Genomic DNA, 13,733 nt, shown 5'->3' with positions numbered 1-13,733 from the left:
AATTTCTTCTTATTTTGACCAAGAAACGGCCCTAGAAAAGCATGCATACTACCATTCTCAAGGGAGAAGGGAAGAAGTACCTGAGAGTTATAGATCTTGAGGCTGGCTTCCTCCATGTCGGGAATAGGGATAAAAGACTCATTGCTCTCAGGGATAGTGCAAACCTGGGCATTTCTCATCAACAAAACAATAGACTGAGTGGAGGTTGCAATTGCCATTACAACATGGGATGTTGTGGTGCCCAATGTAGGAGATGATGTAGAAACCACAGTAGGGGACGAAGCAAAAGCCATAGTTGGAGATGAGGCAGAAGAAACAGTAGGAGACACTGTGGAAGCTATGGCAGTAGAGGTAGACGCAGCAGAGGAGGCCATGACGGTGGAAATATTGATGAAGGCAAAGAGCTTAGAATGAAGGAATGAAGGTTTCCGGAGAAGGAAAAAGCCAAGAATTGTAGTAGCAGAAAGCAAGAAGACTTGAGCGCCAAGAAGAAAAGTAGTGAATGTGGTTTTACCCTAGGGTAAAAAAGAGTTTTTATGGGCTTGAGATGAAACGGGCCTGTAAGTCAAGTTAAATTCAAATCAAATGATAAAAACGGCCGCCAAAATATTTTGATAACAGTGAAAAACGGAAACATGCGCCGTTATTGCCATCAATGTCGCATCAAACAGTCATTTGCATTAAATGCAAATCAGGATACAGGTCAGAATAGGTTTTCATCGAAAAAGTACAAAGACTCCAATTAAATACTTCGAAAATTAATCAGAAAACAAATCTCGATAGGAATTCGAATCTTTCTGGCCCGTACGCACATCAAGATTGAATTCCTAGGGGGCATTTGTTAGGTCTACTCAAAAAAAACCGCATAGGTCGAAGCTGTGTCTAAGATTTCTCGGGAAAATATTACGAAATCAACTCCTGCCAATAACAGATGTTCGAGATCGAAGACAATTATTTCGAGTTGAATAAAGGTTATGCTCAAAATTTAGTGAAGATTGTATGGGGTGCTCATGGTCATACGAGTGTAGTTAACAAGTACAGGTCGAGAAGTTAATACACGTGGGAGAACGGTTATGGGAAGTTACAATTTGGAAGCCACGTAATAAACATAGTGGATAGCAGTTATTTGGTAATGGCCTACGTGCACGAAGTTAACCGTCATTGATTCACTCTATAAATTTAAAAGTTCTGTACCTTTACAAAGGTCGAAAAACTCATACTAAAACTATACTCTCAAGCACTCTCTGCCTACGCATATGGCTTTCGTGCACGAAATTGTTTTTGGGTATGATTTCTTCTCGGCCATTTTCCTTTTCTCTTTTTAGGAGTAGAACTAGTGTAATTTCTTGTTCTTTAAATCTCTTAGTGTTAGATTATTATCAATGCTGTAATATTTTGAACTTTGTGTAAAGTGAACCATGATTTGTATTACTAATATCATTATCGTTCATTCTGTTCATCTAAGTATTTACGTGCATGGAAATTATTACGTGTTAATCATTGATGAATGCTTAGAAACCAGTAATCATTGATCATTTTACTCTATTCCTCTTCGTTCTATAGAATTCAAAAACATATACCTAAATTGAAACATTTGTTGTGCTAGTCTGAATAAAAAAGAACCCGTAAACGAATTCCACCATAAACAGGTTGTCAAGTCTAAGATGACATGGTCGAGGTTGAGTTGAAGAAGAACAAAACAAGGTTGAGCTAAAGTTGAACTCGACATGGCCTAGTTGAATATGCATTGGCCAAGGTTAAGCAAATTCGAACCAAAGATGTGTTTGTCAAATTCAAGTTGAAGATGTCTTGGTCAAAGCTAAGCCAATGATGTCATGGTTAAGGTCAAGTCAAAGATGTCATAATCGAGGTTGAGCCATACATGTCATGGTCAAGGCTAAGTTTAAGTTGCCTTTCGTTGAGGTTGAGCTAAAGATGTCCTGGTTGAGAAGCCAAGTTATAAAGATGTGTTGGTTTGAATTCTACCTAAAGATGTTACAAATAAAGTCAAGTCGAAGATGTCATGATTGAGGTCTATCCAAAGATTTCATGCTCGAGATCGAATCGAAGATGAACTAGACGAGGTTGAGCTAAAGAAGAACTGGACAAGGTTGAGCCAAAGATGAATTTAACAAGGCCGAGCCAAATATACATGCACTTGCTAAAGATAAAATGGAGATGTGTTGATCAGACATTTCATAGTTTACATGAGCCAAAGATGCCTTTTTTCAAGTTGAGCTAATGACTCCTTAGCCGAGGCTGAGGGAAAAATACCCTAGTCAAGACTAAGTTGAAGATACTTTGCCCAATGCCCTAGTTGATGTCAAGAAGAAGATGCATTATTGGTCAAGGTTGAGCTAAAAATGTCCTAGTCGAGACAAAACCAAAGATGTCAATATTGAGGCTTAGTTGACAATGCCTTGGTCTACATTAAGTCAAAGAAGCCTTGATCGAGTCTAAGATAAAGGTGCCTTAGACAAGGCCATGCCAAAGTGAAGACACTTTGGAAAATGCTGAGTTGAAGATAATTTAAGTAAGAATAATTTTCCATAAGCCTTCATCCAATATATAATTGACAAATAATTTTTTTTCTTAATACTCCATCTATTCCCTTTTTTATAAAGTTCATTTTCTAATATCACATAATTGATAGATCTATATTTTATTTATTTTTATCTACTTGAAATTGGGATCTTGTAAATAATATATTAAATGTTTTCCTGAATCCTCTATAGATGAAGTGTCTATGAATAAATTTTCAAAAACGTAAGGTATTTTATTTCTTACTTCTATTAATGACTTTATATTTCTTTGTCAATTTATATCAAGACTCTATTTTTGCTGAAATTGAGCCAAAAATGTCATGGTCGAGGCTAAGCAAATGATAAATAAATAATGTTGAGCCAATTAATATTAACTCGACAAGGACAAGCATGAAAATGCATTGGTCGAGGTCAAGCAAAAGATGTCCTAGATGAAGTCAAACCAAATATGTGTTGGCCGAATTCAAGTTGAAGACACCTTAGAGAAAATCAAACTAAAGATGTGTTGGTTAAGGATAAGTTAAAGATGCCTTGGTTGTGGTTGAGTTAAATATTCCTTTATCAAAGTCAAGTTGAAGATGTGTTGTTGAAGTCGAGCTAAAGATGATATAGATAAAGTCAAGTTGAAGATGTCATGATTGAGGTTAAGCCAACGAACAAAATTGAGTTGAAGATCTCATGGTCATGATCAAACTAGAGATGAACTAGACGAGGGTGAGTCGAAAAAGAACTAGACAACGTTGAGCCAATGATGAATTAAACAAGGTCTAGCCAAAGATAGATGCACTAGATGAAGCTGAACTAGAGATGTGTTGATCGAAGATATATAGTTGAGCCCGAGGCAAAGATGCCATGTCTCAAGTCTCGTCAAAGATTCTTTGGTCGAGGTCGAGCAAAAGATGCCCTAACTAGGAATGAGTTGAAAATATATTATGCACAATGCCCTAGTTGATGCTAAGAAGAAGATGCAATATTGGTCAAGGCTAAGCTGAAAATGTCCTAGTCGATGTCCAACTAGAGATGTAATAGTGGAGATCAAGTCAAAAATGTCAAGATTAAGGTTAAGTCAAAGATATACCCATGGTCTGCATTAAGTTGAAGATGTCTTGGCCAAGTCTAAGCGAAAGATGTCTTAGACAAGGCTAAGTTGAAGATACCTTGGCCAATACCAAAGTGAAGACACTTTGGGAAACGATGAGTTGAATGTAAGAGAAACTTCCCTTAAGCCTTGGCCTAACTCCCTTATTAAGTGAATTATGGGTCAAAGGATTTTGAGCCTTTTCACTAGATGGGTTGGCCCTAGGGCTATTGACAACATAATGTTTTAAAATGGTTCATGGAATTTGTTTTTGCCATTGAAAATTTTGTTCTTAGTCATGTTCATAATTAGAAGTAGAGACATCATTGTAATTTTTTAAACTTGTATATTTGTTATGGTGATTGTTTATCTCCGGTAAAAAAAAAAAAAATCATTTTACAATATTTTTCTACATGATTGTTACGCAATCAATGTAAAAAAAGTGTCGCTTTAACATTTTTGAAATTTAAAATATTTTTAGTGATTCTAGACTAGTCAATGTAAAAAGGATCTCTTTTCGTAAGTTTAAATTAGAACTAATGTAATAAAAGCCTTTTATATTAGTTGGATTCTGAATCAATGTAACATAGGAAGAACATAGGATAATAAATTGGACTATTGGGGATGGGGCGACAAAGATACTGACATCGTAAAGGACATTTGGAAGGAAAGGACGCGATACTAGAGGATGAAGAATTTCAACTAGAAGATGAAGAAATTCATTGAAGATACTATAGCTTTGGTAAATTATTTTCTTTGGATAATGTTGTTGAATAGTTCACAGTTGTTAAGCTTGTTGGTAGATGTGTGGTTAGGGTTGGGTGTCGCATGGAATGGAAGCAAGGGGCTATGTGAAAAGGGATCGGTGGTTGGGGGTGGGGGCTAAGAGGGAACGTGGGATTTGGGTGTGGAGAAGAGAGATGCAGCATTGGGGTGACTTTCCGGTTATCTTGTTAATTCAATTCTACATCTATGTATAATATCACTTATTTTTTACATCGTGATATCTACATCAGTGGTACAATTGATATAGAATATAAATTTGAATGATGATAAATTCTCTTTCTACACTAATAAATTTTTTGATTGTTTTATCCATAAAAATAATAATAACAGCATAAACATAAGAGAGTGGCCATGGTTCTAGTGATCCCTTAATTGGTTTTATTTTCTTGTTGTTTTCCCTCTTTAATTAAAAAATTACGATCAAAGAAACTACAAAAAATACTAAATTAATTGTTAGTCTTTTTTATTAATGCATTGTGTTGAAAGAACAGGAGTTTTAATTTATTAGGGGCACACAAAAGTAACACATAATTTGATTCTGTTTCCTAGCTAGTAGTTGGATCTACACGCGGATATGGACCAGTATTCCTTGCATCGTCTTTGATATTCCCCACTCTTAGCTTTTGGAGCATCTAGAATCTTCTGTAACTCTTGAGGTCGACAAGGTAGTGCAAGTGCTCCTTGCTGTGTGAAACCATACTCTTCCCGAGCTTCATCCAGAAGTTCCAAGAATGCAGGATCAGTCAAGTACTCCAAACTAACAATAAACCTTTTGGTTTCTTGACCCTTGATTGCAAGAACAACAAAGTATCCTTCCATAACATCATCAGTTGTTGCACAATCTTCACTGAAGTAGCTAAATGCAGGCCTCCTTGGTCCAAACAGTGAAAGACCCTTTTGCATCCTCTCAACAAAATACCTAAACATCTTGATCTAGCTTTGTAATTTTCTTCTGATATACTTAGAATTAATTATTGACTTAGAGGTTTTAGAGGCTGGTGTCCTCGTATGTAGGGTTTGGCAATTTATATGGTGAGAACACACGCGGGATTTCTGGAGTCTAGGTGCAGATTGGCCAACATGCAGTGGATGACGTGTGGCGTTTTTTGACAAACTGTCTTATCTTTGAAGGGAGGGCCTATCTACAATATGTGTTGTCCTTGTCCATGTCTTTCTCTTATCTTACAATGTACATGTTCCAATACTATACGATCCAAGAATGTGGTTCTTTTTTTCGGTTTAATGAAGAATTAGGTTCTTCTTAATGTCCAAAATGAATGTTTCGAACAACCACATTTTTTGGCTTAGGCGAATAATAACTTTTTGTTCTTGAAACAAATCAAAACCGAGTAGAAAGTCTTTTATAACAATCGCACTGGTAAATACACTTGAATTATTATCTATTTTCTAAAGCTCCTTTAATTTCCTCTTCCTGGTAGTGGCTGAGGGGTTGAGTTGAGTGGGCTTATGATGTGGCAGCTGAGATTTGGAAGCTAATTACAGTTTCGAGTAGGAGATAGATATGTGATTTCATTAATATGCAGTATATATGCTAGTGATTTTGATTTCATTGATATACTTTGAAGGGGAAAAAAAATAAACCTACCCCCAAATTTAGGGACTATGCATGGGATGGAAGGAGGAGAGATAAAGGAAAAGAAAGAAGTAGAACAAAAGATAAATGTGACAATATCATAAAAATGAAAGATAAAAAATTGAAATGGAAGTGATGAATTATAAGAGAAAGTAAATATACTAACATACACTCGTACTTAAATTTTCAGTTAAACATTACTCATTAGTGAATTTTTCATCCAATCCATTCCCCTATATGTATTGTTACTCTTTCTGGTCCAAAACTATTAATGTGTAAGTTTTGATGTACAATTTTTTTTAGAAATATTTAATATTATTCATAAATTAGTATATTTAGTCTATAATATATTTTTTCATTTAATATTTATTTTTGAAGTAGTTATAAAGTAAAACATGATTATTAAATAAAGTAAATGTTAAAACTAAAATTAAGAATATGTTGTATAACATCATAAAAAAAATTTATGTCCAAGACTCTAAACTAAAAATTAGAGATTAATCTCTTAAGATATATATATATATATTTAAGAGATTAATCTTTCCTAATACGCACTTAAAAATCGAATATCTAACCATCACTAGCTTAAAGAACATATTATCCGCTAATTATATTACACCATATTGATAAAAATAATAATTTTAAAACATAAAAAGAACAAGTAATTTTGTACAAGAGGAAGCATATAAAATGATAGAATTAGTATTATTTATGTAATTATGTAGGATTTGAACACGTTTCTCCTTTGACTATTAGTTCTGAATATCTTGAAGACTTGAGCAATGCCGACAAAATGAAAATGGCTATGGGTACGCAAAATGCCGATAGAATTTTCAGTGCCTTATTTTGTTGGTCCCTATTCTGCTTGGAGCCAACTATGTCACTGGATTTTTGTATGTTATGCATTATATATTCATTAGTTACGTACCATTCATCTGCAACGCCAATTTAATGGGGTCAACCATAAAACACTTTTTGATCTGTTTAGAGAGTGGAGTCGTGCGGACAAGCATGCATGTGAGTATGACTAGACCACTAGTATTTGACTGAATTAATCTTATTTTTTTCCCAAAAAGCATTTTAGTGTTCATCATGCTGTTTCTTGCAGATGTATTAATTGTATTTATTTTCTTCTGCATCAGCTAAATTTCGTGTATTTATTGTTCTTAGTGCTATTGGAGAATTTGTTGGATGAGCTGGCTTAGACTCTAGATAGTCATATAAGGCAACTATCCAAAAATATACTTAAATTATATATAAACGAAAGTGTTTAATTAATTTAAATCTAAAAAATTAAAGGTTCATTCCCTTTATGCTAAAATTGTATACAGGTTCATTGTTTAATTTAAATCTCTTCGAACCTAAAGTGTGAATAATATACAGGTTCATTCCCTTTATGCCAAAATTTTATCGATAAGAATTCGGCTATCTAACTATATTTTAAAAAAAAAAGTGTATAAAAAATTTACACCCATGTTTATAATATGAATGACCAAAGCTCTGATGTGTCCATCCATGATCCACGTATATATCAAGCAATTTACATAGTTAGGAGTTTGGCAATCAATGAAATTAATAATTAATAACAACAATTAGAGTGAGTTATAAATCACTTATATATATGGCAATCTTTTCTGATGATATATATATAGTGTGGTACATGTTCTTCATGATGAACTGATGATGGTAGAGGGTAGCAGACAATTATTACATAATAAGTACTCTGAAGAAACGCATGTGAGGCGAATTCCAATAAACTAAAGTAACAGTAGTGAATTTGTGGTTAAGTGAAGTCCTTGCTTTATATAGCTCGACGACAAAAGTCAGATATTACATGTTCAGATCAAAAGAAATGCGAACACGTACATGCAATAAAGGCTTTCCATGGTAAGAGATCATGTCACAATTTTAAAACTTTCATCGCAGGTCGCCAAAGAGGCAAAGACAAAAGTAACTAATTTTCCTTTGTGCACCACACTTGTGTATTTGTGTCGATCAACATTGATACTTGACGCATTTCAAAGTAAACTTCCAAGTGTATATGAAAGATAGACAAAACGTAATAAGTTTACAAGTAAATTCGGATGTCTCTAAATCAAAAAGTGTAGACTAATCTCTATGTTAGTACCTTACTGATTTGATGTGTTGTTCTTTATTTTGGTTAAATTAGTCCTATGATCCTTCTCGATCGGTTAATGTAGCAATTGGGAGTTGAGCGCCAAGTATGTCTAGGACTTGTAATCTCCTTAAAATATTTCTTTAATAATCATAAGTTTTTAGAAAAATTTTGTGTTACTAATAATTAGTATTTTATTTTGCAGACATATTTATTATATATGATTAAAATTTATAATAAATTATATATAAATACATATTATATTTAAATATATAAATTATATTTAAAATTTTTAAAGAATTATAAATAAAATAAATAAAAACAATAAATAAAAGAGAAGAATTTAGAACTTCTGAAGCAAGTTTTATAAAAAAATCTTCCTAAATGCGTGTGGAACGTGTTTTGGCAGCCCTTCATTCTACAAAAGTCTCATTATCTTTCAGAGATTTATATAGAAAGGGGAAAGCTATGCAACTTGAGCTCCCTGATTCCTTAACTAGAGGAATTCTTATATAGCTATCTAAAAAGCAAAATCATAAAAGAGTTGTCTGATGTGGGACTAAATCTTACAAAAAAATATAATTTTTTTCTAGGCACCGTGTAGGTCCTCTAGAGAATTTGTTAATCGTCGGATTGTGCTAGTTATTTTATGGTATCCTCACAATATATTAATCTTCAATTTCAATAGTTTGATCATTAAAATCAAATCTGTAGTGAGAGATACTATTAGAACAAAAATGTTGTCTAGTATAAGACTCCTATTTTCTAGCTGCAATGCGAGGCCTATAGAAAATTTGTTAACTGTTGGCTCATGCTGAAATTTTGATGATATCTTCTCAATGAATTTATCTTTAATTTCAACGTTCATATCATCAAAATTAGGTCTGTAGCGAGAAATATTATCAAAACAAAAATGTTGCCCAGCGCGTTGGGCCCTCAAGGGCCTTTTGTCTTGCTCTAGTAGACTTTTGTCCTTACTTTGGAAACCCCAGACGAAATTAGGTGTCTACATTAGACATGAGTGATATCTTATTATCTGTGAAGTTTTTAGAACATTCATCTAACTAGTGGAAAAAAGGCTTTTAAAATCGGTTATTTTAGACTTTTAAAACCGGTTATAGAACCGATTTTAAAAGAGCCGATTTTGAAAAGGTAGACTTTTAGAATCAGTTATTAACCGATTTTAAAAGTAGACTTTTAAGATCGGTTGTATTATAACCGATCTTAAAAGTCTTGACTTTTAAGATCGGTTATAAAACAACCGATCTTAAAAGTCTATTTTTAAAATCGATTATGGCATAACCGATTTTAAAAGTAGTGATTTTTTTTTGTATGTTTGACTTGTTTTGGGAGCACCTCAGAACAAAAAACCTGCATAAAAACCAGATAGTTCAAAATATTTTCTCAATGAAGCACAAATCACATATAAATGACAAGATGATAAATGTTAATCATATATATATAATTGAATAGTTTTAAATACATCTAATACATAAATGGACTACATTGCTCAATGAAATGTAAGTTCTAACTAGTTAAAGCAATACTATAAAACATAAGCCCAAACTAGTTAAAGTAATGGTCAATAAAAAACACTACAAAAAAAAATGTTATTTAGTGAGAATTATTTTACGGGGATTTTTAAAACCTCCTCAAATTAACATGACTTTCGGTATTTTTGAGAAAAGCTTAAAATTCTGAATGTAGCGGCGGTTTCTATCATTTTTTTTAGGAGGTTTATGCCCTCCCAATTCATATACAATTTTTCCCGCAAAAAATTTCCTGCTTTTCCTCTTTTACTTTTCCCCAATTTTTTTGAATCCCTCCTTCAATCACTCTTCCACTCTTCGAGCCTCTCTTCTCTCTCACCCTCACGATCCCCTTCCTTCTTCCTCAGGTACCATTTCCTCTTTCTCTTTTCCATTAGGTTTTCGTTTCATGCAGGGAAGTGCTTTCCCTCTTTTCTTTACCATTTCCGCTTCATGCAGGGAGGTGATTTTTGTGGGGCCATTGCCAGGAGGAGGGTGACACATCCCATCCCGAACCGTCGCCCATTTCAGTCGCCAACCACCGTGCGCATAGGGCTGTTCCACTGCACTCCCCAACAACAAAGACAGCGCCACCACCTCCCGCCCTGCTCAGCTGCTCGGTTCTGGAAAAGTAGGTACATGGGTTTATTTAGTGCTTCATAAATTTCATCAAAATTGAGTTTCTTCTTCCTATTATATTATTGCTTCATTCATTCTCTTTGTCAACTTACGCTCTCAATTTCTCCTGAATCTCCTGAAGATTTCATCTTTACGAAATTCATTTTCGGCATTTCAATGCTTTGTGATAGTAATCTTTTGTTTTTTTTTCTTAATTTCTTTTGAAATTAAAATTTAGGTATTATTTTTGTGCTGTGACGAGACAATTTTGTGGACTAGAGATTCTGATATGGGGGTTTACTCAGAAGTTGATTATTAACCCTTGGCTGTCTAAGCACACCCAATTTTTTATTATAAAGTTTTGTTTTTTCATTTGTTTTTCAATTTTAATTTTAATTTTCCTAACATTTGTGATTTTGGAACACTTATTTTGTTATTGATTTGAGAAAATGATTTGGCTTATGATGATAATTTAATTATCTTAGCGGATTTCAGTGAGATTTCTATCAATGATCTGATTGTTACACACACTGAAGCCATTCACTAATTCTAGATTTTGACTTTTGTTTTTAAATGTGCATTTTCTATTTGTTCTATTTCGTTGTACCTATTGTTATTAGTGTAGCCACAATAGGTGGTATATGACCTTTTTGTTACCAGGCATTGTAGTAAGCAATTTTGTGTTGAGAAGTGCAATGATGAGATGAAACACCTAAGTGTTTATGGGCAGTGGACGTTACCCTAATGTTTCGCCGTGAGCCTGTATTTTAACGACTTCTCCTTCCACTGAGCACTATGATAAATGTTGGCGGAAAAAGTGTTTGAATGAATGCGTATTAATGGTTTGTATATTAGTGATTATAGTTAATTTTGAATGTCAAATATTATTGAATCTAATGTATATTATTCGCTGCGTCCATTACCAATTCTGGGGGATATCTAGTTCCTCTTGGTATAATGGCTCGGACGCAAGACCAACGATGTGGTCATCCTGATTGATGGTTTAATGACAATACCATTTGGTCTTGGAAACGCCACCAACATCATAATGGTTATAGATATAGATGAATGCAAATCCGATTCTTGTGATTCAATTTTTAGATCAATATGTAAGATTAGGTGGTTAAATATTTTTATGAACTAATAGGTGATTAATTGTTTTGCTATTTGTCTCTTGAATGTTGTAGGTGCACTTGGATCAAATATTGAAAGAGGTGTGCATTAAAAACATTTAAAAAAAATATATATTGTGAAATTAAAAAAAAATGTAATGGAATTTGGATTATGTTACCTCATTATTTTTTTATACAGGTTAAATGTAATTTAGATTAAAAAAATAATATATATTGTGAAATTACAAAAAAGAAAATCATTCAAATTGAGGAGGTCAAAAACTCCCTCTAAACAAAATGCTGCAGAATGGAAAAGGTAGCGGAGGTTGGTAAAAATTGCCGTATAATGCTTGTGGCGAACGTAACTGCAGCGTTTTTATAAAACGTCATTACTTATTTTGAGGGGGGCGTAAACCGCCGCAATATGAAAAAAAAACCCCCGCAAAATGATGAATTTCTTGTAGTGAAATGTGGCCTATTGCTCCCTAATGATATTTATGTCTTCTAACGGCAATGGTGATCGATCTATAAATATCTATTAAGAAAAATTAAAATAATTAGTAATAATTCATAAAATATATAGAATGAGAACTTAAAACAAAAACTTTCAAAATTGTAAAACTTACTTCAGTCCACCCAGATATTATTTGTGAATCGACAATAGTATGCATTGTCTTCATTACATAGTATCCGCACTCATAATTTTCTTTTTGTTTATGAGACTACAAAAAGAATATAAAATCAATTTCAATAGAATAGTAATTAAAAAAAATTACTTCAAAAAAATATCATTGCTAGAATTAAAATCTTACTTTAGGAGAGACCCAACTCATTTTTTTCTTCAACTTTGAACCCTTAAGTATATGATATCCTTCTATGGCCCTAATGATAAAATGACATTATGATTAGTGTAAAGTCAAATGTAATGATAATCAATAAAAGAAATTAGATATTTTTAAACAATTTACCTATCTAATAATTGTCTAAAATCCATAGGAGGAGGTTTATGCAACGAGCAAATGCATACAGATATGTTGTCCATAGGACAAATAACTAAAAGTTGTCGATGAGCACTGCATTAAGAAATTATGAGTAATAAAAAAAAGTTTTTATAAAAATTACATTTAATTATATAAAATTAAACTTACTCAGAAAAATAAGAGGCCAAGTAAACTTTTTTATTTGAGTCAAACATCCAATTTTGAATGTAAGCTTGTATTTCTTCGACTTTGTTCCCACTTTTTTGGGATTGACTCAGGCTCCAAAAATCCATATATGTGATCATTTCCCTTATCCACGCTCAATTTATGAATAAATCTACAACGTTAGAAACTATGTTAGAAAAAATCAACAAAATATAATTAAAAATAATTTAAATACTTACAACAACCATAACTGCAAAATTGATATGTTTAGCATACAATGACCATTTGTAATCTCTGATATATCACTCTGACTTATATATAGAGGTACTTTACTAGACATGTTAAACACTTCAGGAGGCCAAGGGAGTTGTTTGGGTTGCTCGTCATCTTCCATATCTGCAACTAATCTCCATAGCCTTTTTATTGGAGGAAGATTTCTAGAAGGGGTAACAATGACCGTCCCTTTACCCTTTGGTGAGGTAACAATATCCTACTCCACAAAGTACAAAGCTAATATTATACAATATTATAATAAAATTACACCAACTTAAAATTAAATATTATTTAAATAACATACCTTCGTAGATATCACCTTTACTAACTTTTAAGGCCACTGAAGGAAGGTGTTCAAGGCTTGTCCCATTGTCTGAACCTCCTCTATGGGCACAGGAACTCTAGCCTCTGGTTGTCTCACATCCAACACTGAAACCCTAACCATATCATCTCCCATGACTTGACAGTGGACCCTAATATGTGAATCTGCCCTATACCCACAAGATCGAGTGATCCATCCACAAACAACTCACATTTATTAGATGTACCCGGGCCAGTGGCAGTAATTGGGGGATCAATAGAAGCACATGATCCCTTTGTACTCACACGTGCAATAAATGGTTCTACTATTGGAGTACTTTGTTGAAATTGTTGGCTGAGTGATTGCATATGCTCTTGTAGTTTCCTTTGCATGTCTTCTTGTAGCCGCTTATGAATCTCCTCCTGCATCTGACTAAATTTTTGCTCATAAGTTTTTATAACTTGAGAGACCTTTAGTTCCACTAACTGGTCCACCGTGCCAGATGTCTGTGAAGATGAGCGTGATCCAAAGTAGGTTTGTAAACTATGACCTCCACCAGCAGCCCGAACCCGACCTGGGTGCTCAGGCTTTCCAATTGCAACTGTGAGTATATCCTAGCGTCCATGGGAAACAAAAGA

General features: G+C 33.6%; 1 protein-coding gene, 1 long non-coding RNA gene and 4 other non-coding genes across 6 annotated transcripts; 5 read left to right on the top strand and 1 right to left on the bottom strand.

Moving 5' to 3' along the window:
* Positions 1 to 4,956: 4,956 nt before the first annotated feature.
* LOC109814408 (auxin-induced protein 6B) lies at positions 4,957 to 5,334 on the bottom strand. The gene has a single exon (XM_020378823.3). It carries the CDS (start codon positions 5,332 to 5,334, stop codon positions 4,957 to 4,959), a length of 378 nt encoding a protein of 125 aa, XP_020234412.1.
* A 3,965-nt stretch (positions 5,335 to 9,299) lies between these two features.
* Positions 9,300 to 11,358, top strand: LOC145950139 (uncharacterized). Its single transcript, XR_014428238.1, has 3 exons — positions 9,300 to 10,014; positions 10,106 to 10,277; positions 10,925 to 11,358. It is a non-coding gene; the product is annotated as an uncharacterized LOC145950139 (long non-coding RNA).
* LOC114916907 (small nucleolar RNA Z157/R69/R10) lies at positions 10,510 to 10,606 on the top strand. The gene has a single exon (XR_003805568.1). It is a non-coding gene; the product is annotated as a small nucleolar RNA Z157/R69/R10 (small nucleolar RNA).
* Positions 10,720 to 10,803, top strand: LOC114916908 (small nucleolar RNA R11/Z151). Its single transcript, XR_003805569.1, has one exon. It is a non-coding gene; the product is annotated as a small nucleolar RNA R11/Z151 (small nucleolar RNA).
* On the top strand, positions 10,954 to 11,059 carry LOC114916909 (small nucleolar RNA Z152/R70/R12). Its single transcript, XR_003805570.1, has one exon. It is a non-coding gene; the product is annotated as a small nucleolar RNA Z152/R70/R12 (small nucleolar RNA).
* Positions 11,186 to 11,310, top strand: LOC114916910 (small nucleolar RNA snoR80). The gene has a single exon (XR_003805571.1). It is a non-coding gene; the product is annotated as a small nucleolar RNA snoR80 (small nucleolar RNA).
* Positions 11,359 to 13,733: the final 2,375 nt, after the last annotated feature.

Source organism: Cajanus cajan, chromosome 7, assembly GCF_000230855.2.
Source record: "Cajanus cajan strain Asha chromosome 7, NIPB_CcT2T_4, whole genome shotgun sequence".
Lineage (NCBI taxonomy): Eukaryota > Viridiplantae > Streptophyta > Magnoliopsida > Fabales > Fabaceae > Cajanus > Cajanus cajan.
Note: the sequence above shows the minus strand (reverse complement) of the source record. Positions and strands in the feature narration are given on the sequence as shown.

Coding starts and splice junctions, on each gene's coding strand:
- LOC109814408 (XM_020378823.3), bottom strand. CDS start 5,334: ATGTTTAGGTATTTTGTTGAGAGGATGCAAAAGGGTCTTTCACTGTTT.